The sequence below is a fragment of the Abrus precatorius genome, unplaced genomic scaffold (assembly GCF_003935025.1).
Source record: "Abrus precatorius isolate BTA unplaced genomic scaffold, Abrus_2018 Scaffold7, whole genome shotgun sequence".
Lineage (NCBI taxonomy): Eukaryota > Viridiplantae > Streptophyta > Magnoliopsida > Fabales > Fabaceae > Abrus > Abrus precatorius.
Window position 1 is genome coordinate 6877799 of NW_020874417.1, and position 24521 is coordinate 6902319.

Here is a 24521-nt window from a genome sequence, read left to right on the forward strand (position 1 = left end):
TGCCATACCCCAAATCTGCTATCAATCAATTCAAGGAGCTTCGATTTCGCGAACGAACCCTAACTAAACGGTGGAAGAAGACGATGCCATAGAGCTTTAGTTTTTCGTTTGAAGACCCAAGCTATATCTTACAATGTTTCGAAAACTGCACCGCACGCGTCAATGAACTGAACAAGACAAGACACTAAATTTACCATTTATCTGGTTAACTGAAAATAATTAACAAAATGGATATTATATAATATATTAAATAATTTTAATATAAAATTATTAAAATTTAATATTTATGTTCATGTTAATGCAAATGTATATTTTATTTAATAAATTATAATAATTAATTTAATAATATGATGATGATAATTTGTATATGAATCATTTATTTATTTTAATAAAAAATTAATTTCATAAAAAATTGTCTTAACTCAATTTTTACGTTAGTTCTTATTAAATTTTAACAATATTTAATGGATATTTATAATTTGCACAATACTAATAATGATGAAAAGTTAGATATAATATATTTTGACTAAAATTTTTACGTTTAATAATAAAATTATGATTTATTGATGCTATATATTTAATGTACATTATCTAATAACTTTTTAAATAATTATAAGTTTAATTAATTCAATAATTAGTTTAAAAATAAAATAAATAAATATTAAAATTTAAATAACGTACTTACAAAAAATTTAAATATATAAAATTTAATATATATAACTATAAAAATAATATAAAATAATATTACATTTTATTTAATTAATATTACATTTTATAATAAGTTATTAAATAATATAAATATATAAATTTGACACCTTATATCAATAAATCTTAATTGTTAATAATATCAATGGATAAAATTACATTAAATCTTTAAATTTTAATTAAAAATATTATATATAATTTTTTTATCACATGTAATATTTTATAAATTTAAAAATTAATTATTATTATTAGTAGTTTATGTCATGTCTATCTTAATTAATAAGTAATTTTTGTAAGCTTGTGTAATAGATAAATAAATAAGGTGATTTTTCTTTTCACGTTCTTGCATTTGAGGTATATTTTTTGTTTTTTTAAGGTAGACTAATAGAAAGAGAAAAAAAATTCTTAAGAAACAAATGATATTTTTGAAAGTTCAAAATTAGTTAACCTTAATATAAAAAATATATGATAGATAGATGAATAAAAATAGAATATGATAAAAGAATGATAAATTCTTATTTCATTTTATATTTAATATATGTAAGGATAATAAAATAAATGGACTAAACTCTCAGTTTTTGTCCTTAACATAGTTAGTGTTGTGTATTTTAGTCTTTGAAATATTAAAAATGTCACATTAATTTCTTACTTTTATACTTGTTAGACATTAATTTTTCTCACAAAGAGGCACACAAAGCCAAACCCAAAAATCCCCTTAATCTTCTCCCTCTAAGTATGATGATACTAGATAATTGGAAAAGACTTTATTTAAATACTAAAACCAACTTCAAACAGTTTATAATCAAAGGTGGTGTTATTATGACTACCGTGGGACATGTATGATCCTGAGAGATATAATCTTTGGTAATTTCTTTAGCTAATGGATTTGGCCTGCAAGTATACATTTGAAAAGATGCTTAGGATTGGAGTAGAACCACCACTTAAGGTGAAGGGGTTGTGGCTTTTTTGTGGGCAAGAAATCTCAAAATTGAAAAAAATAGCATGTTTTCAAGTGCGGTGAGTGCTACAAAACACCACACTTCAACACCATAATGTCAATATGGAAGGAGATTAAAGTTTCTCAGCAATAGCATTGCTAATCTTCAATGATAAAAGTTATCAAGTTTGAGCAATACAAATGAAAGCTTATGTAGAAGCTTCAGATCTATGGGAAGCAATTGAAGAAAACTATAAAGTTTCTGCACTACCCAGCAATCCAACACTGATTTAAATTAAGAATCACAAGGACATAAAATCTTAAGGTAAAGGCATGCCTTTTTGCAACAGTTTCATCAATAGTATTCACTCGAATCATGTCTCTAAAATTAGTCAAAGTCATATGGAATTATCTCAAATTTAAATATGAAGGAGATGATTGAATCAAAGGTATAAAAGTACTATCTCTCATTAAAGACTTTGAATTGTAAAGAATAGAGTTAGAAATCATCAAAGTGTACTCTAAAAGGTAGGACTAGGCTAAAAAGCTAGACCCAACAACAACTAGTGGACTTTGAGCTTCATTAGATAAATTGGGTAGGTTAGAAATGGCTCTGGTTTTTTTTTTGTTTTTAATAAAAGTTAATAAGTTTATTTGGATTTAGGTGGTTAGGTTCAGGTGTAAACAATAAAAACCAATATGACTTGAACCTAACCAATTAAAATAAAATAATTTAACATCAAAGTGTACTCTAATCTCACATTTTTTATATTATTTGTGGCTTTGTGTGAAGTGTCACGACTTCCCTCTGGTCCTCTCTATCAACATGTCTCCCTTCCTAATCCTTCTTTCACTCATTCTACTACACCCACCATCTTACCAAGCGATCGCATTCCTTCTTAGCCCTCTCCACTTCTCTCTCAGCTATCTTAATCTTTTTCTCTATTTTTTATTTTATTTTTTCTCAATCTCTTTTTATCCATACCCATCTTTTTTTTCTTTTCTCATTTGTTGATCTCAACACCATTCTTTGTTATTGAATTTTTCGATATATAGAAAATTCTAAACATATCTTCATTGTTTGGTTGCTCTTTCATTGACCTCTTCATTGAGAGTTTTGTCAATTTTCTATTGGGAAACCTAGTGATTTGTATTGGTAAGTCAAACAACGGGTAAGTTATACTACTCTTTTAAGATTTTATTTTTAGATTATTTTTGTTGATCTTTCTAATTTTTAGTTTTGAGTTTACTCTTCTTTTATCTGATTTTTTTTGTTTTGCATGATAACAAAAATGAGTTGGACAAGTACTTAACTAAAGAGTATTTAGATGTGAATGATAAATTTTAAATACTTGTACGATAGAAACAAAATTCTTAGATTTTCTATACTCTCAGCAATGGTAAGAGATATTTAATTTTTAAAGTAAAATTAATTTGTTGTACTGTATCATTGCATTAAATTAGTGTATTTTAAAAATGTTTTAATAATATTTATTAATTATATTATATTTTGTAGAAGCTTTTATAAAATATTTATTATTATCTTTGACTTATTTTTAACAAATAGAGTTCATAATGAAATTTTAAATTAAAACTTAAAAAAAAATTAAATAATAATAAAAATATTGTTATAATATTTTAAAAAATTAAATATAAAATAATAATAGTAATTAATTTTAAAACATTTGTTGTATTTTTATATTTTTTATATAATAATTAGATTTTTAAAATATTATTTTAAATATTTAATATTGATTATAAAAAATAAAATTAATAAAAAAATTATTTGTAAAATATAATTATGAATTAATATATCGCAAAGGTTTAACCAGTCAAAACATAACATAGTATTTTCACACATAATATAAATTTAGATGAAAAAAAAATCTAAATTTAAAATACTAAACTGGTTATATAAATATAATTAATAAAAAACTAGTTCAATATTAATCTAATTTTTTAAAATCAATTTAACATTAATTATAGATTAAACTTGCATAACTGATTTTTTTTTTCTCATTCCTATCGGCTACCAATATCCATCCTAACGCAAAAGCATCCAAGAATTCAACTTTTTTTTTTTGTCCTTTTCTTTGATCCTCCAACAAAGTCTGCTTCAGCCAACTCTAGTAATTTAGATGATCGTGCTTCTTGATGAGTTGAGAAAGTTATTAGCTAAACCAAGTGGAACAAAATGAAGGTAGGTACAGCAAATTTTGAGGTTAAAAGATATTGCATCTCATCAAACTCATTGATCGTGTCATTAGCAAAAAATAGAAAGTTACAAAAGAAAATTACTGATCGTTTGTATACACTGAAACGGAAACATCGTTAACCACCAGGTACAGATAACTTGACTTTATAGTTTATAGTACATGAGTGTGAACAAGGTACATGAATTGATACAACATGATATTCGACATGGTTTGAGACTAACTGACACATGGCATGGCATGGCAAGGCACTAAAGACACAAGACTTGCACAGCTGCGAGCATTCATATCGCATAAATGCATGTCCTTCAACGTTGCTTTTGGAAATTTGTCCTGAATTTGATGTAGAGGGCGAACCAAGACTCCTTAACACCATTAGATCACATGCTGAGATTGTTCGACCATCCATTTACCCCCAAAAGAAAGGGTTTCATTGGAAAAAACTGTGATCTATTGCACTAGGTTATATATTCAACAAAAGAATGATTTGTAAATACAAAAACACTATAATTAGCAAGCCATTCAAGCTTCTTCTCCCTAAAGCTCAGACAATTTCTAAGTGCATGTACTTACATAATCCGGCACTGGAAGAGAAGATGCTAGCTGAAAGACTATCTATCCAGTCCTCATTTGGGTAAATCAAGAATTCATTAATGCTTGAAGACATCCATAATTCAACTCATGCTATTGAAAGCCCCTTTTTGCCAAAACCAGTGTCTTGCATCATCGCAGCAAACTCACTGTAATCAATGCGCCCATCCTAAAAATAGTGCAAAACACAAGTCAAATAAAGAAAACTAAAATATGTGTTGTCCATATTTGTTAGGGGATGTGAAAGGAAACAAAGTAAACAACTAGAATGCAGTATATTACATTATCTTTATCAATATCACTTATTATGTCATCTAGTTGATTATCTTTTAGGCCAAACTGTTCACAGGCTTGTTGGAGCTCATCCCGTGTAATGTATCCACTCCCATCTTTGTCAAAGTAGGAGAATGCTGCATATAGATGATCCTCCTTCTGGACCTTGTTTAGATGGATCATAGCTGCTATAAATTCACCATAGTCTATGGTACCACTGTTATCAACGTCTGCCTGAATTATAAACAATAATAAAAGCAAAATAATTGATCAGATGAAAAACAGAATAAAATCAATCATTTGGTGGAACAGAATAGTGCATAAATAGTTCAAGTCTTCAAGCCCAGTTCTGGTTTAGGGTATTGTTGTTTGAATAATGCTAGCAATTCACTCTTTTGAATACATTCTTCAACACACTTTTTGTGATTGATCAATTTTTTAAAAAGTCAAAAAAACTTTTAAAATGCGACCAATTTATCAGGCAAGTGCTTTGATTTTTTGAAAAATAGACCAATCACATGAAATGTGTTGAAGAGAGTATTAAAAAGAGTGTTTCTAGGATTTCTCTTGTTTTTCTAAAATGGGTTACATCCAGTCATTCATTTTGACGTATAAACGGTTTCTTATAAATACTAATATCTACCAATGTCTTTCAAATTATATTCAAATGAATCAAACCATAATCAATCACAAATTCTTTTGTACAAGAAGCATGCTTACATAGAATTGCCAATTTAAATAGTAAGCAAACACTTACTGCTTGCATTAACCAATCAATTTCAGAATCCTTAAGAACAGAACCAACTCTTTCCAAACCATTTTTCAGTTCCTCAAGAGTAATATGTCCACTATTATCTGTGTCTATCATTCTGAACATTTCTTTCAGTCCTGCAATTTCCTCCTCAGACAAACTTTCAGCAATTACCTGCCAAGGGATGATACAGCAAGTCATATACCGCATAATACAAATTTTCTTGAATAGAACAATTGTCTCCCATTGGCGAACTTTTCAACATAATCAACAATAGCAGCATCATTTCTTTTTTATTCTTCAAAGGACTAAGCTTCAATCAATTAAATCAAGTTTTCTCAATTTTTAGACATTATAATCTGGTCAACCATATAAGGAAAATTATATTTTAGCAATAAAATGTGAACCTGTAAACCTGTAATTGTGTAATATGTGCTCCAAGAAAACTAATTTCAGAGACTAAAGGAGGGAACCGTATCAGAACATAAAGATTATATAAAAGGTTGTCAACTGCAAGTGTAAGACACTAAAACTGTTACACGAAATATAGTTGTAATATCAAATAACTGGCAAACACTCACTCGAATGGCTATTTTTTTGAGCTTATTCATTGCAGAGAATTGCTTCAAACGAGACAGGACAGCAGAATCAAGTGGTTTGTCAGGAGCAACACCGCCAACCTGAACCCATGGGTGGCCTGAACATCATTGAGCTTAGCTTAATGTAGTTGTATATTAAAAAAATGAAGACTAATTCAATTTTGAAAAAGGAAGTAAGTTATAATTAATATTAAAAATAATCAGATAAGTATCATGATTACGTAGTCAATTAAGTAAAATAACAAAGATGAATTAATAGATCATGATGTTTATCTTTACAGCGCCATTCACCGTCTCTATTTTATGTTTGTTTTTATTATTTTTATTCTTGTCTCAATTCCTAATTTTTGTTCTAATAATTCTATTATTTTATTGTGTGTAATTTAATTCAAAATTGTTTAATTCAACAACACAGGTTGTGCATTTCAGATCAAACCATGAAGCATCCATCAAACATGCATACTCACAAAGAACTTCATGTGCTGTCAATCGCTTCTTAGGGTCCCTTACAAGCATTCTTCGAACAAGATCCTTTGCACCTTCAGATATGCTAGGCCAAGGTTCAGAAACAAAGTCAAGTTCTCCTTTCAAAACTTGCTCAAATATTCCCTGTTCCGTCTCTGATCCGGTCACCAAACACGTCAAACAATTATGAGTACATTGCACAACACAAACACGACTAATATTGCAAAGGAGTTGAAATTACAAAATCAAGTGGCACAGCATTCTCACCATCCCAAAATGGGGGAACTCCACTAAGTAAAATATAAATGATCACCCCAGCACTCCAAACATCACATTCTGGTCCATATTGCTTCCGTAAAACTTCAGGAGCCACATAATATGGGCTCCCAACCACATCAGTAAATGTTTCACCTGCAGTAATGAGTATTTTATCAGTCTGAAATTGAACAATCTAAATCCTAAAAAAATAGGAAAAGAAAAAGTGTTGAACACAGTTAAACAAAATGGAAGAACCCTAGTAAGTCAAGAGAACATAACTTTGATATTGGGTAACAAGATGTACTCAGCCTGCAACCCCTACTAAACACTTTCATGCATATTCAATATTTAGCTAATACGGTTAACCAATCATCCACTTTCTTTCACCACTGTAGAATTCTAAAACAAAAGCATTGTTCCACTTCCACAGTTATTATAATATATATTCTTCTTTTACAAGTATAATTCCTTTTTGTTGCTGCTCACTTGTATGATTCTTTAACTTCCAAGTAAACAACCTGTTGAGGTGATAAAATGCATATCTATGCATCTGTGGAGTAGTCATCCTACCACATCTAAACAAAATTTGAAATTGGCTTTTCCTTCTAGGCAATTTAATGGAAGAAAAGAAAATTAATGACCTGAAATTAGCCAGCTAAAATGTACTCATCAACTAAGAAGCAACTCTCATGAAGAACTACTTCATTCAAAATATTAATATTGGAAAGAAAAGTAATAGTAAAAGTAGCTAAGTTATATTGAATTGGGATACAACAATAACCAAGCCTTTTCCCCCTAGATGGAGTCAACTATATGAATTATACAATGCTACAATGTTTCTTATAAATCATGTCTATAGACAAATTATTGGATTGAGATCCGGTGGAAAATTGTGGAAGTTGAAACATTAAAATTCTTGCTTGATTTGACAAATGTTAAAACATCAAGCGAAAAATGCTCATGAGAACCAATGATCAAGGAACATTGCCTGTGTCATGTCTTTACTCTTGAGTTGTGATACAAAGGCGCCGAGACAAAACATATTAATAATTTCAAATAAATATAAATTAGCAATTAACTATGTAAACAGAAAATAATCCAATTTTCAACTTCAGCCGTGGATAGAAGTCAAGAGCAATAGATCATCAAAGTAAATAGAAAATAAAGAATGAAAGTATATGTGACTGCAACAAATTTTCTCATTTGTAAAACTAGCAATGTAACTTAGATCAATGCCATTTGTTTTATTATTTTTGCAATTGCAATTATGTGGGTAGGATAGAAGCACACAGTTAAACAACAAATAGATCATACAACTCTTTGATCCATTTTTACATCCATTCTCCATCCTCCTTTTATTTCTATCTATCTCTCTCTTTCTCTTCAATTACATCATAGATCCCATCTCTTATTTTCTCTGTCCTCTTTTTTTCTTTTCTTTCTATCTCTTTCACCCCTCCACCCATAAATGGTGTGTGAAATTATAACTTTCCTAGATCATAAGCATAATGTCTCTCCCAGCACTTATCATAATCAAACCATTAAGTGGGAATTTTTAAGAAATTCCACAAAGCTTATTTGAACATAGAAAAGTAGCTTGTGACCTACTTATACCCTTTCTTTTATCTTATTTATGTAAGTTTCTTCATATGTAATAAACTCTTATCAAAAAGTATATATTTTATTAAGCTATTTACTCAAACATGCTTCAAATTATGATTTTTAACACAAAATAAAAGAGGATATACCTGGTCTAAAGAACACGGAGAGTCCAAAATCTATTGTCTTAATGGCTGATTCCTCCTCATGATTAACGAAGAGAAAATTCTCAGGCTTCAAGTCCCTATGCATGACACCTAAAGAATGGCAAGCCTCAACAACACTAACTATCAATCTTGCAAGTTCAGCAGCTTTTCTCTCAGTGTAATGACCCCTTTGTATAATCCTATCAAAAAGCTCACCCCCAGCACATAACTCCATAACAAGATGCACTGCAACAGCATCCTCAAAAGCACCCACAATTTGTATCACATTCGGGTGACCAGCCATGTGATGCATGATCCTAATCTCTCTCCTAATATCCTCAACATCCTCTTGTGTTGTCAATTTCCTCTTAGCAATGGATTTGCATGCAAACTCCTTGTTACTCCCTTTCTGCACACAAAGAAACGTTGTCCCAAATTGCCCTTGCCCTAGCTTCCTCCCTAAGCTATAAAACTCCTTCATGTTCTCTGTTTTTCTACCCAACACAGAATCTACTTGAAGTCCCATGCTTGAAACTCTTTTCACATGAGTGGGTTTCTTAGCTTTCCCTGCATCACCACTGCCAGGTGTCGGTTCCTGGTCATTAGCCACTGGCTTAGCCGGTTTCTCCGCCTGAACCGGTTTAGTTTCCGTGGTTGTTATTTTAACCTGTTCGGGCGGGGTGTTCTGAACCGCCAAGGAAGGATCGGCGCGTGCATCTGAACCTTTGCCATTCTCCGGCGCCGGAGATGCGGTTTTGTTATCGGCGTTTGGCGGTGGAAGCCTGGGCTCCGGCGGGCGCGTTTTCCACACCGCCGCCGTGACGGATTGGAGAAAGCCATTTCCACCGATGTTTGGTCCCACGCAGTTGTTGCCCATCGACGTCGAAAATCCTTCACCAACGCGCTCGCTTCCACCCCCTCCGCGGCTCCATTGACGCTGAAATTTCGAGAGCCGAAAGAAACGTTAATTACTTCGATTCAATCGCTAAGATCTCAAACGGAAAACGATCCTCGAATTTTCAGATTGTGGATTCCGAATTGGAGAAGAGAAGGAAAAGGAAAAAGAGGTTAATTGAATATTGTGGAATTGGGTGAGATAATTTGAATTGGAGAAATTGATGTTGGAGAACTGAGTCGTGACTCGGTTGCGAAACGGTGTGAGATTGTGATTCAGAATTCAGAAAATGGAGAATTCAAATCAACATGATATGGCCATGGTGTCCAGCTCATGAAGCTTGTTGCGTACGTCAAGAGAAAAACCAGATCGCATGCACGCATGCAATAATAATAAACAAGCAAATATGCATTTTTTGCTTCGGGTAAATAATTAAGCTTCTTAGTTATAATAATCGAAGTTGAGAAAAATATATGCAAATTGAATAATGTCATTATAGAAAAACTAAAGACCGGTTTAGGAATAAACAAGAGACGTTGTTGTTGTTGTTAAATAAAACTAGATTATGAAAGCATTTCAATATATTCGTAGCTAATGGTATCTTGCATATGACAAAATCGATATTTTATTTTATTTTTTTTAAATTGTACTTATCGTTGTTTGATAGAATAAAAATTATTACTGATCATATTCATGATAATTTTTAGCAATTTCATTTTTAATATAAATAATTATATAATTGGTAAAAGAAACATCATCCATTTTGTTGTGTAATTTTTTTTATAATTTCAATAGAAAAATTGTAATATTTATTAACACAGTATTTATCACTTTAAATTTATTTTATTAATAACTCTAGTTTATTTTATTATTTTGAATAATTTAATTACAAAGAAAGTGAAAAAAGAAAGAAACCATTTTAAGAATAATTTTTTTGTGAGTGTCAAAAATTTATTTAATAGCAATATTAAACAAATTAAAATTTTGGGGAATGACCATTGCGTCCCTTAATTAGTCACTTCCTACCTAGGCCTCTAGTTACGAAATACACGATGTATTTATTATAATTAGTAAATAAAATTAAGTAATACCTCTTCTATAATTGTTTTGGAATCTAATTTTATCACATTGTTGTAATACTTTATGATAAATTAAAAAATATTTTTGAATCCATAAACTTAACTAGATGTGGTAAAATTTTAGACAAAGAAGGAAACATTAATGATTAAGAAAATTGTAAATAAATAGTAGGAGAAGAGAAGATAATAGAAGAAGATGAATCCTTGTTCTATTCAACTTTGAGAGTGGAATGATTTTCTTTTTCTCTTTATTCTCCTCCTTGCTTTAGATTCTCCTTTTATTTTTTTAATATTGCACATTGTCACTCTCTTAGAATAGGAGAAAGGTTACTGCATATACAAATTATATTATTTTAATGTGATTGGTAATTAATCACCTTTTTTTATTTTCAAATAATAAGGTGAAACTAATATGATAAGAGTGAATTAATTAAGTAGTATGCTAATTGTAACATCCTTATTTTGTTTAATATAATAAAAAAATAATTTCAGAATTAAGAAGAAAAAATTTAATTAAATTTATTTGCAAACTGAGTACAACGTGTAGAAATATAAAACATTTCATTTACTTTACTTAAACTTATAAAAACTTAAATGACAAAGTAATAGTAATTAAACAAATTTAAAAGGAAACATTGAAATAATATTAATACACATTGTTCTAATAAATTTACAAAAGTTTGACATTTGTAAAATATGACATCAAAATACATTAAAACTCATCTATATCATTTACAAAATATAAAATATAATAAGTCCTAATGAGTAGTCTATCTACTAGAGGATCAAAGACGATACTAGTCGTCATCTCCAAACCATCCTTCCATCTCTTCTTATCTCTTCTTGAGATATGTCTTCGTCTTCATTGAGGTCACCTTCATCAGCTACCAGTTCAGGGCCTGCGATCTGCTCGACAGTGCAATGGCTGGGTCTCCCATGCTGATCATGACCCAAAAAAGTGTACACATAGTTCCATGTATTTTATGGCCTGGTCAAACCTTTGTAAATAACTACACACACAGAATGGTGGATTCTACTATTGTCCAGGTAAATCTTCAAACTTAATGTATTCTCAATAATTTATATAAATATAGTTGTTTCTTCTTCATTTCTATTGATTTGGTGATTTCAATCCATGTTTAATGCTTGAATCTTTCTAACTGATAGCCCAGATCTGAATTATATCTGGAAAGATATTACTTAGTACTCGATAATTGGTTACTTTAGGAATAGATTTCAAGTTATCGATTATTTTTAAATCTTGATTATAGTGCTAGATAGTTCGTTAACTGCTTGAGGGATCAGCATTTAAGAAATTATCTTAGAAATATATTTTCAAGGAATTGAGATATATGACTTTTGTATTTTGCATCAATATCATTATAAATAATTGATATATTTATCACTAAATTACTGAAATATAGAGAGGGAGATAGATGAAATTCAATCCTAGTTTCTCTAATTGATTTTTACTACATTTTACATCATTATTTTACATTATAAATATCACTCAAATTTTATGAAAATTATATCATTTTTATTGTATATAAGCTCAATTAATTTTTATTTTAATAATTAATACATTTTGAATTACTCTCTGGAAACGATATCCTGGTACTTTAAAAGGTTTTTACTTGCAATAGACCCAGTATACTTGACGTATTTTTAAGAAAAAATCTCAACAAATCCTTAGTGTATCTCTAAACTATCCATACTTGTCCTTGTACTTTTCCTTTCTCATTTTATTTCTCTTTTCATATTTTTCATTTTATTTACATGTTTTTCATTATAGCTTTACTCCTCTCATTAGTCATCATAGCCTGAACTCCTTATTTTTCTACTAACATATTATTCATCCTTTCATCTCTCTATTTTGCTCAAGTTCATTATTACATCATACATCAATCAATCATTGTCGAAGGTTAGTCACCTCCAGACTCAGTCCATAACATACATGCATATATGCTCAAAATAAAAATTATACACATCATCAAACACCACAAAACATACTTCAATCAAACATATATTTACAATCAAGCATTACATCTCAGCATTTTCATGAACACAAATATACTACATTCTTAATAACGAGATAGAGTTCTCCTTATCTTGAAATGGAAATTTAGTAAAAGGTTTGCAAGAGATCTTACTTAAAACGTTGGGTTCTTCCTAAATATCACAAGAGATCCTTTTTACAGGTGAAAAATAAGGAGAACAACCAAGGAAATGGAGAACCAAGCTTCAAAGATCTTACCAAATAGCAAGGAGAGTGAACTCCCAAGCTTGGATCAGAGAAAGATTGAAGCTTTCCAAGAATTTTCTAAGAAAAGGAGGAGAGAGGTCAGGATAAATAGAGAGGGGTTGTAACTTGGATTATAATCCAAATTTTTTAACTTGAAAACCCTTAAATACTCTTCAACTCGCGACATTTTCACTACAGCGAAAGATTCTCGCTATAGTAAGTCATTCTCTTGCTGCAACATAAAAACTAGACATATTTTCCCTCGTTGTAGTGTAGCGAAATCTCCTCGCTACAACGAAAAGATCCTTACTACAATGAGAGATCTTACAACTTACATACCTAAAATTCTCTTAATTTTAAGCAATATGTATCAATAATTATCATACAAAATAAAATTAATAAATAATAAAAATAGAGATGTTACACTAATTATATAACAAGATGATTCAAAAACAAAGTCAATTTAGCTCACTCGACACTAGATGCACAAGGTTTAGAAAGTGAGCTACATGTCAAATGTGTCCTTATCTATTGCCTATCAAGTTCTTAAAATATAAACACTTTGTACACTATCTTAGTCTAAATTCTCATAAGTCACATAGTTCATTTAGTTTTCATGCTGTACAATGTTACCAAGACAGTATGAATTTACTAAATATTTTGCTATTTTTATTTTTTATTAATTCTTGAGTGATGATTAAATTTCAATTCCAAACATTAATCTAGGGTAAAACATGCTTCATGATTATTATACTAAAATACACACATGGATTTTTTTTTTATCAAAAGTTTTGTCTAAATTTTACACTTTTTATTACATCATTCTTCATATTTTTATTTTGATTTTTTTTTTTGTTTTCTTTCCCTTTTTTAATTTTTTTTTTAAAAACGTATGTGCTCATAAGAAGTAATTTATTTAAAAGGAATTACAAGAAATTTTTTTAGCTAAGTATATCCATTCCCTAAATTTATTTGAATTACAAAACATAATATAACTAAGAGAAAACATTCTTTGTAGGAATTATCAAAGTTATATTAGGAGTAAATTGATATTTTTATATTATATAAGTGATAGATAGTTAATAATTTTTTCATTAAAATAAAATATTGCATTTTACTATAAATTAATATCTATCTTTTAAGTGAATTATATTTAATACTTTAGTTTTTATCCCTATAATTTTATTGATTAAAATTTAAAACTTTGACTATTTAGATATTAAAATTGGACCCCTCATCCTACTTTCTGTTTAATAATGAATAGAGACATCAAATATTCATTATGTGACTTCTCTAAATTTTGATAAAAGAATAAAATGAATCCTTAACTTTTTAACCAATAAAAAAACTCCCTAATCATCTTTAATTCTCTTCATCTATTTGAATTCGCTTGTTGATAGAATTTTTTTTTTCTTCCTCTACGGTGAATATGCGAACAGCAATATACTCTTTAATGTATTATTTTTTTAATTAATCATTTTTTTAAAAATATTTTATTTTAAGAAATTAATTAATTTACAAAATAAATATTTTAAATATCAATTACTTAATATGTGAAAGAGTATTTTTAAAAATTATATTATTAACATTTTTCTATGAAAAAATGCAATTAAAATTGAGTGTTTGATAATTTCAGCTAGTTAAAAGTTTATTTTATTAATTGAAAAGTTTGTTTAATAAAAATAACATTGTTTGGTAAAGTAGCTGAAATGAGTATCTACTAGTGTTTTTATTCTCTATCACTAACTAAAAGTGATTTTTGTCATTTTGTTATGTATTATTTATAAGTAATTCCTTTTTTACTCATTTAATTTCTTTAATCTTATACTATTTTACTATTGTTAAATTGAAAAGGAAGGAAATATCTCACGAATAATGATAAAAAATGTCACAACATTTATTATTTAAAAAATAAAAATTTGTTAAAGTCTTGAAAATGATTATATGTGTGTTCGTATGCATATTAAAATTTAAACATGTTTATATAAAAATTGTTATTTTTATATTTTGGAATAATATTCTTAATTTCAGTTTATTAACGTATTTGTAATCCGTTAACATATTTTATAAAATCACGGGGTAAAACAATAAAATTGTATTCTTTTTTTAATAGAAAGGCTTCGTGCAAGGACAATGCATTTTTTCCCTGGTCACTAATATACAAATTATTTTATTTGACCAAATAAAAATGCGTTTCCCTTTGTAAATTTTTATATAGTTATTTTTCTTCAAACAATTTTTTTAAAAAAAGAATATAGTATTTATCTGGTTTTTCATATTTTTTAATAAATCATGATACGAAGGAAAGTTATGCTCTGGTGAAAGCTTTAATTAAGGAACATGTTTCACATAAGACATTTATAGAGAGATTGTAATTGTTCTACTAAATAGACTCTCATATCCAATAAATATAAATGAGAATTGAACTTACACCTCCAACTTATACCAAAGAATATTCCAAGCAGAATTGTTAAATTAAGACAAAACTAAGGAAAATTTAATGCTTTACGATATTATTTTGGTGAAGATTTTAGGCAAATGTGATGTATTATTTCAAATTCCTGAAGAAAGGACTTTACTTTTCATGTGAAATATTTAACTTTATTTGTGATAAAAAAAATAAACATCATATTATATATAAATTTTTTTAATTACATATAAAAATTTATGAAATTTTAATTCCAAAAAACTTGGCAATTTTTAAATTTATATTTACTTTGGGTGATGCAATAGTACAAGTTTTTTTTTATTTTTTTTAGTTTTGTGATTAAATAAGGTAATATAATTGAAAGATCTATAATGATTGTCTTAAAAGATAATGCTTTTTCTTTTTCTTTTTCTCAGATTCCTCTTTGATTTGTTGTGTGTAAAGCTCTTGAAAAGAGCAATGATAACATGAGACAATATAATAATGTAAAGTGGCATTGTGTATTGCTTACTAAAGCTAAAGCTAACTTATTTACAGTGTTCTTTTGCATTCCTAGGTACACTTCTTGTACTAAGTTTATCTGAACAAAGAGTAATACAGTACTTAATTGATTTCTAAATTGTGAATGCTGATTAATTTAGTTTTTAAAATCATAATGCTATTTTAGTACTTAAAATTATTAAGCCACGGTCTCTAAAATCATAAAATAATAGTCATTTTGATTTTTAAAATTACAATGCAAATATAAGAATTAAAATTTAAATGACACATGTGATAATTTTAAAAATTGAATTAATTTATAATATTTATATTTTTAAAGACTAGTTTAATATTTATATTTAATATATTATATGAATGCGTAAGTAAATAATACCGAGCTGAATTTTGTTCTTGGGACAAAATAATTAATATTTTTATTATTTAAATATTTCAAAATTAATGTTGTGACAGAATTGATAACTTGTAATTACAAAATGATAACACGTTACCAAATTGAAAACTTGTATTAAAGTTTGTAAGATTTTAGCAATGCATTCATGAGTTATTGCATACAATTTAATGATATTATTTATGAAACAAAAATAGAAAAATAAGATTCGATAAGAGATGTCGTTTTATGTAACATTCTATTATACCACCCATTTTTTATTTGAAATTATGAATTTGCAACAATCATTGGATTAGATAAAATGGTATGTTGAACAATGCTAAACAAAAATATTCACTGCACATTATGCTAGTCTTACAATGTTGCAAAACAGATAGAGTATCAATATTATTATATCCCTTGCAAACACATAAAATCAATGAGATTATATTACTGCATGTTGACAATTTTGATATTCAAAATATTAATACCTTGATGTTAAATCATGTCATAATAGTTAAGAAGCATAGGCAACGAAACTTAATAAAAAAATTTGTAATGGAAATAAATGTGTGACATATAGAAGATTTATATAAGAGAGGAAAACAAATCTTTCAAGTAAGTATAAAATAGAGAAAAGAGGTTTAGAGACTAAATACTTGAGAAGGTCGATCAATGGTAGCATTCAACAAGTATTACAAATGGAACAAGCATGTGATTTTTCAAGTTCATTAGATATTATTAATTGTATATATGCATTGGAAGTGAAAAATGACCTATGGTAATATTTTTTATAATTCTTAGGATAATATAAAAAATGACATCTCAACAATTAGATTATCTAGCAATCATCGTTCCAATTTTTCAACTTATTTACAAAAGTGAGATGATCTTGCAACATAAAGCACTAATTCATCATAGAAAAATTCATCGTTAGCTTCAATTAAGTAAACTTGATAAATTATATTTGAAAACATTTTAAACAAGAGAATAACAAAAGTCAGATGTTGTCACAGTTAATGTTGCTTTTTTAAAAAAAAAATAATTAGTAGACGTTGTTATATTTTAAATGTTTCAAAATCTTATTTCATTAAAAAAAAGTTAAAATAAATTTGTCAAATTTTCTATATTATAATTTATTTATGTCAAAATTAGAATAAAATAACAATTTTAATTTAAAATTAAATTAACCATTGAGAATATATAAAAACGTGAGCTAAGTTGTGGGATCATTTAAAGAAAAAAAAAATAAGTTGCATTATTGCAAAGAACTAAGAGGTGCATAAATTGTTAAAAAATGTATATTTGTGAAACTTATATAAAAGTTATAAAATAATGCTCAAACAACTTTAATGTAGTTTCATTAATATGGATAATTTAATTTTAACTTTTAATATAAATTTAATTTTGTCCAATTCCTTGACCTAAGGTGAGAACGAGAAATGTTCTGAAGGTGATATTCAACTGTTGATGCAGTGGGGATCATGACAGAGAAGAGTGTTCATACAAAAAACACTTTAAGCTATTGACATGAGTTAATTGATTGACATAACTTGAAAGATGCTATTTGTCAAAGCCTTACTTACTAAGAAATAGGTGAACAGATATATTATTAATTGAGGATTAAATGAGTTATTTAAGCTAATTAACAAAAATAGGTTTAAGATAACTCTATCTAAGATTTATCAGTTTTGATAATAATAACAATTTTGGCCATTTAACCATAGTCTATTATATTAATTATAATCAATTTTATTTTTTTAATTTATTTATAAGTACTTATTAAAAAAAATTCTATATCTAATTGAAATTTTTTTTCTATATCAATTCAATACCTTTTGGCTTTTGCAAGCTGGCTAACAAATCTACCGATTCTCTCTCTCTCTCTGTCATTTTCTTTCATTTTCATATTCATATTGAAGCTCAAAAGGGTACCCAAAAAAATTGAGAATAATAAAATTGGGGTACAAAATTATTATTGTCACATTATTTCATGGTGAAAGAAGAACTTCATGATCGAATGGTGAGACGGAAATACCCCTGACTAACTCCGGCGTCGTTTCGGAGAAGTTTCCGTCAACGTACGCCACCGTGCGTAAATGATGTGTAATTGGGTGAGGTTGGTATTTATTATTTATTTATTTTCAATAGTTTATATAAATTTTCGCAATAAATAATTATTATTGGTGCCCAATCTTCCAGAGTTGCAGTGGGCCAAGGCGACCAACATTCTTTTTATATAAAAATTCAAAATTTCATATATTTTTTTAATTAATTCAAATTAATTAAAAAATTATAATAGTTCTGTTTGGAATTGGTAACAAAATAATTCAAATTGTTCATACAGAGCCATGAGTCATGAGTGTGAATAGTAGTAAGTTTCTGCTTTTCCCTTTGATGATGGGTTTATGATTGACTGATTAATGAGGGCCTCATTATTAGAATGATGCTTAATAGATTCTTATAATCGAAATCCAATCAACGAGGGAGATTAAACGGAATGAAAGTTGATGTTTAATGAGAATATTGAACACTTGAATAAAAATTTTAGTTAAATTAAACTGAACAATGTTTCTCTGAAATTAACTTTTCTAGCACCCAGTTATGCTAAACCAATTAAAATCAAGATTTGATCTCATAATGCTAAAAAGGGAGAGGTCAAATTTGCAGAAAATGAACAAATGGTTAAAAGAGTTAAGAAGCTGTAACATGTAATAAACACCATTAATATTTTAGTTAGTATACCTAAGATTGCATTCATTAATCATCATCCCTTCCTCGCTGTCCTGCATTTTATTGCTGTAAACGAAGAATATTTCTTTACATAAAAATTAATCATATTTTTCACTCCATCCGTTTTAAATTAATTAATTTTAAGATTTTATGCAAAAATTAAAAACAATATATATTGTAATTAATAAAATATTTTTATTAGTTACAATATTCATTACACCCATTATTTACTTAGAATAAAATTAAAATAGAAAATCTTCTTATTAAAATCTAAAAGGTCATTCAATATTATTTTTTAATTAAAACGATGCTTAATTTGAAAATGAAGAATAATTTGTTTACCTTTCTTAGATACACTTTTTTTTTCCAACACAAGATTCACAAAGCTTTATAAACTACTAGTTTGTAATGATTAACTGAAATCACAACTAGAATTATAAAATTCAAAAGTGATAATGGAAATTACAAAACGAAAAATTGTAAACGGCAAAATGCATGATTGAAACTCACTTTGAACTAATTAATACTATACATTGACAATGTTTTAAATATTATAAATTCTGTTCACATTAAATTTTAATTAAAATTAACATTTTATTTCACTAATCAATACATATATTCTAGTAGCTGATATTAATAGTAGTTGTCGAGATAAAATGTTAAGAATAATGTTGATTTAAAATTTGCTGAATTGATTATTACGATTTTTGCTAAAATAGGATATTAAAAAAGGTAAAGGAAGTTGTAAACTCCGACAAAGTTCCGTCGACCAGGTCACAGACTCCTAACAATTTTCACCGTTCATTTTTTATTTTTCTCTCTCTTTCTCTGTTCTTTTCTGTGTCTCTCTCTCTCTCCAGGGAGAGAGATTGATCAGCTACCCAAAAAAAAAGAAGAAGAAAAATCAGCTAACACGAATCCGAAAATCTATAATCCTAAATAGACGACACAGACACAGATAAAACAAATTCGAAAAACACATTAAAAAAACAAATTCGAGAGGAAGAAAAATATCTAGGGTTTCCAAAATAATAAATTCCCTCTTTTTCTTTTTTGGTTTTTGTTTTTCTCTTTCAACTTTCTTTCCCACCAAACACCGTTCCCGCTCCTGCATTCTTTCATTCCAAGAAAGCGAGGATTCAACTGATTTCAGATTGATAGCAGCCGGTGGTTCCTTTTTGTTTTTTCGGTCCAATTTTTTCTGTTCCTAATTTTATCCGGCGAGGGTGAATTTTCCGGGAAAATTTGCTTGTTTTCTCTTCCCTGCGACCTTCGCCGCCGGCTGCTATTGGTTTGTCAACGGCAACTTCTTCGAGGTGGGCTTTTCCTTATTTATTCATTTTCCCTTTCTTTTTAATTGGAAGAAAATTTTTCGTCTTGAATTTCACGGGTTTTAGAAAATTAGGTTTCGTGGTAAGCTTTAGAGGTTGTTTCTCAAAAGGGGAATTCAGAAAGGAATCGATTTTATGTTCTGGGGGTTGAAGTTTTGTGCTTTGGAATGTAATTAGAAAAGAAAAATCTTTATTTTTTTTGTTGTTGATTGTTTGTCGTTGTTGTTATTTGGGTTTCTTTTTGTTATAGGTGTTTTGTCTGATTTGTTGATCCGGCGGAGAAGGTACTTGGCAGAGGCAGGGGAAGAGAATGGTTGATGGTGTTGGAAGAAAGAGAGAATGTTATAATTGCAAAATTGTAATTCATGAGATCTTCTTTAGCTGATTTTTTTATTTGTTGAAACGTTGTTGATTTAAGTTGTTCAAGGGTTTTGAATGCATTTTGATCCATGGATTTGGAAGTAGTTCCATCTTCCCGGGATTTGTTGAAATGTTGCAACTGTGAGTGTAGTTGCTCCTTGCTAGCTCAATCATCCGGCACTTGGATGCGTTCTGTCAAACGTAAACATGATGAGTTCAAGCTGGATAACCCATTGCCTATGCCTGCATTTGCGCGGATTGAAATCGAGAACGAATGTGCAGCCTTACGTGAGATGGTTACCATGCAGCAGAAAACTATTCAAGATTTGAATGCTGAATTGGAGGAGGAGAGGAATTCTTCATCCACAGCTGCGAATGAGGCCATGTCTATGATATTGAGGCTGCAGAGGGAGAAGGCAGAGGTTCAAATGGAGGCACGGCAATTCAAGCGATATGCAGAGGAGAAGATGACACATGATCAGGAGGAGCTTCTATCTTTGGAGGATTTGTTGTATAAGAGAGAACAGGTAATTCAGTCACTTACTTGTGAAGTTCAGGCTTACAAGCACAGGATGATGAGTTTTGGCCTCACTGAGGATGAGGTAGACAGTGATCGATTTGAGCTTCCGACTTATGAATACCCTCCTTTGAAATGTAATGTGATGCATGGTGCTATGGATGCTGATAATGATGACACCGATATTGAGAAGTATGCATTTGGTGAAACTCCGAGTGACCGTTTGAGGAACTTGGAAAATAGGATTTCTCAAATGGAGAAAACTCCCACTTACAGCCAGATGGATGGAGATTTTACAGGAAAAAATATTCTAGAGAAAGTGATTGTTGGACAGTCTCCAAGTCGGACTATGCATTCAAGGAAATTTTCCTGTGACTCAACATCATTTGGTGGGATGGGTAAGGAAACAGGTCCTGAGTTTGTGATGGATTCTCCCAAGGTCAATGGTAACTATAAGAAAGATTATTTTTCACAGTCAGATGACCCTTCCAATTTGAAGAAGGTAGATAATGCTTCCGAAGGTGATGATATGAGTGACAGAATTTATACAATTGACTCTGTTCATTGTGGGGCACCGTATAATGGTTTCACAGAATCCAAAGCTGGAACTGGTGGTTTTGAAGATTATGCAACTACTCCAAGAGAGTCAGGGAACCATACTGATTTTGAGGATCCCTACATAAAGAAGCTTTACATGAGGCTTCAAGCACTTGAGGCTGATAGGGAATCAATGAGGCAGGCGATCATTTCAATGCGCACTGATAAAGCACAACTTGTGTTACTGAAGGAAATAGCTCAACATCTGTGCAAAGATATGTCACCACAAAGAAAAATTGCAAGGAAGCCATATTTTGCTGGCAACTCTTCATTCTCGTCAGTTTTCAAGGTAATTTAAAATTGAAAATGGTTACTGCTAAGATATGTGTTTCTGCCATATCTGATGGGGAAGGGGAAGGGCACATCCTGTTTAATCTATCCATCTTCTACGTTTTATCCGAAGCTTGTGTGGAGATAATCTATTGTTACGTCATTCTGCTTGTCATGGTTGGCCTTTCAGTTAAAGATTTATTTCAAGTGGTTTTCTGCTAACCAAGCTGGCTTTTCCAAGTTTTTGAAAATTCCTTAGAAGCTAATTTATGAAGTCAATTAATGCATGAAAAAATATTATTTCATTTAAGAGCAGAATAATTCATTGGGACTGTTTCTCTGCTCTCTCAGATGTTGCATTTTCCCTCTTTGTAGTGTTCTGTTGTTATTCTAGTTCTAGACATTACCTTTGTGCGCCCCCCCCCTCCTAATAAATAAATAAAAACAGATCCCATGCGTGTGCAGCTAGTTTTACTGATTGCTTCTTTTTGTGTTCAGTATGTTCAGTGGGTTTCATCACTTGTTTTCTGGAGAAAGAGAGCACGTCAAAGCAAGTAAGTGTTAGACTACATTTTGTTCTGATTGCTTAAAATTTACCTTTTCCTGATGCAAAATTATTTGTAATTCTGGCGTTGTTTTTAAGTGTGTGTTTACTGAAGTGAGAGCACAATAGGGCATAATTCTGACAACTTTACTCAGAAATCATTTTAAAGTGAAGGCAGTTTTGAATTCCAGTGGCCTTTGCTAATAAGGAATAACTCCTACTATAAAATATTAAATATTGAGTCATATCTTTATCTTTGGAGGTTCACGATTTGCCTATGAAACTTTATTGCAGCAGGCTTGGATTATTGAGTGTACTTGCATTGAATTTTGTGTTTGGTCTAGCTTTTTATTCTGAGCTTTTCTTCTCGTTAGAAAGAGAAGAAAGAGAAGCTGGATTAAACACAATTTTATAAAAGATCTTAAATTAAGGTAGCTATTCTTAATGCATAAAAATCGAAAATAAGAGCTTCTGTTGAAGCTATTTCAAGGAGCTTCTACCTTTAAGGAGACGAGAAGTCCAAAAAAACCCAGTCACACTACCATAATCATAAATTCTCAATCTCTTCTCTACAAATTATTTTCTAGTTTGTAACAATGTCAACATCTAGTCTTTGAACAGTATAGGAAATTTTTTGTTTCTGGGAATTGATTAGTGCGTACCGTTACAGTTCCCTCACCGCTTATACATTTTATTCAATTAGCAATTCCATTTTGATGATGTCTGTTAATTATGTATCCTGGTTTAAAAATACACATGCCCTGTGAAACCACCGTATAAAAGATATTATTAGCAAATTTCATTGTGATGTCTGTTAATTATGCTATAATATTTCTTATAGAGTGGTTTCATAGGTTATGTGCAATTTTTTAAACCTGTAAGTGAATAAAAGTATTTGTTGCGGATATCCTTGATCGATGATCGCTAACAAGAAACTATCCATTATCTAAAATGCTTTTTACTGCAGGTATATGTTCGGGCTACCGGCCGAAAGTACTGGTTTGCTGCTGCTGCTGGACAAGGGAACACGGGCAAGGCCATGGAGATGTATTTCAAGTACACAAGTGGGAGGAGAATAGTTTCTCGATTCTCTTGTCAAATGCGGGAGCATCAAACATGAATTTTTAACACTACTACGATGAGATTTTTTGTCTATTCCCCATGGATCTTTCTCCCAAAAAAGTGGTGTGTTGTGCAGTGTTCTTTTATTGCTTTTACGTAAAATTGAATGTAATTTGTTGGTTGATTCGTGAAAACTTGGATATGATATGACATACAAGCATTCTCACTCGTAAGGTTTGTTGGAGTTGAGTTCAGGGTACATCTTTGGACAATCTTCTCTTGTATATAACGTTTTGCTGCAAGTTTACTCACGCTTCAAGCAATGTCTATTCTCAATCTCAATTTTACTGAGTGCAGCTTTGTCAGTTTAGTTTTGCACATTCAAATGTACCTTCTATAACCTCCCGCAGTCAAATTCTTTGTTCTGAATGGATTGTCTATCATATTATTTATTATTAGCTCTTTTACTTTTATCAAATTGTTGTATAATAATGTAATTCATTTATTAAATTCATTTGTTTTAATTAAAGATGTGCCCACTCTTTTCATTCTACCAATAATGTAAATTGTTCGACTTTAATTATGTCTATTTTTTAGGCCAAGGATCAATGACTGGAGAAGCATATATTTTACAGTTGTGTCATTTGAAAATATAAAAAATGAATTGGTTACGCTTAAATTTTATTTCACACATTTACTTCTTTTGTATATACATATCTTAAAAATGCACCAAAATACAGGCACAAATGTCTTTTAGGTGTTGAAAAGACATTTCTCTAAGTTTTATTTAAGGGTATAAGTGGATACGAGTTTATTTGATTACCTAATAAATTTAATTCTATTCAAACGCAAAAATGTGGATTGGTTTAAATTATTGGTTTGGCTTGGTATGTTTTTTCCATTTTCTTTTTGTCATTGGGGAGGGAGATGATGGGATTGTGAGAATTTGGTAGACACATGGTTTGAATTACCTCCAAGTACTACTTTTGTTTTTCTCGTGAAAATTAGTTTCATTAGATAACAGTGAACAAACCTAAATGTTGTGCAAGGCCCAAGAC

General features: G+C 29.6%; 2 protein-coding genes across 4 annotated transcripts; one reads left to right on the forward strand and one right to left on the reverse strand.

The window, feature by feature from the left end:
* Positions 1–4477: 4477 nt before the first annotated feature.
* On the reverse strand, positions 4478–9456 carry LOC113873443 (calcium-dependent protein kinase 20-like). 2 transcript variants are annotated; one of them, XM_027511563.1, is made up of 8 exons: positions 9304–9456; positions 8541–9270; positions 6802–6945; positions 6537–6689; positions 6052–6167; positions 5477–5644; positions 4729–4953; positions 4478–4615 (listed from the first exon to the last, which is right to left on the reverse strand). In XM_027511563.1, exons 1-8 carry the CDS (start codon positions 9412–9414, stop codon positions 4535–4537), a joined length of 1728 nt encoding a protein of 575 aa, XP_027367364.1. In that variant the 5' UTR covers positions 9415–9456; the 3' UTR covers positions 4478–4534. The 2 variants fall into 2 exon arrangements, with proteins under 2 accessions (XP_027367364.1, XP_027367363.1); XM_027511562.1 differs by having other exon boundaries at positions 8541–9456.
* A 10079-nt stretch (positions 9457–19535) lies between these two features.
* On the forward strand, positions 19536–24012 carry LOC113872114 (myosin-binding protein 7-like). Of its 2 annotated transcripts, none has more exons than XM_027509392.1 (4): positions 19536–20098; positions 20364–21876; positions 22356–22411; positions 23369–24012. In XM_027509392.1, exons 2-4 carry the CDS (start codon positions 20563–20565, stop codon positions 23478–23480), a joined length of 1482 nt encoding a protein of 493 aa, XP_027365193.1. In that variant the 5' UTR covers positions 19536–20098; positions 20364–20562; the 3' UTR covers positions 23481–24012. The 2 variants fall into 2 exon arrangements, with proteins under 2 accessions (XP_027365193.1, XP_027365194.1); XM_027509393.1 differs by having other exon boundaries at positions 19613–20098; positions 22365–22411; positions 23369–23891.
* Positions 24013–24521: the final 509 nt, after the last annotated feature.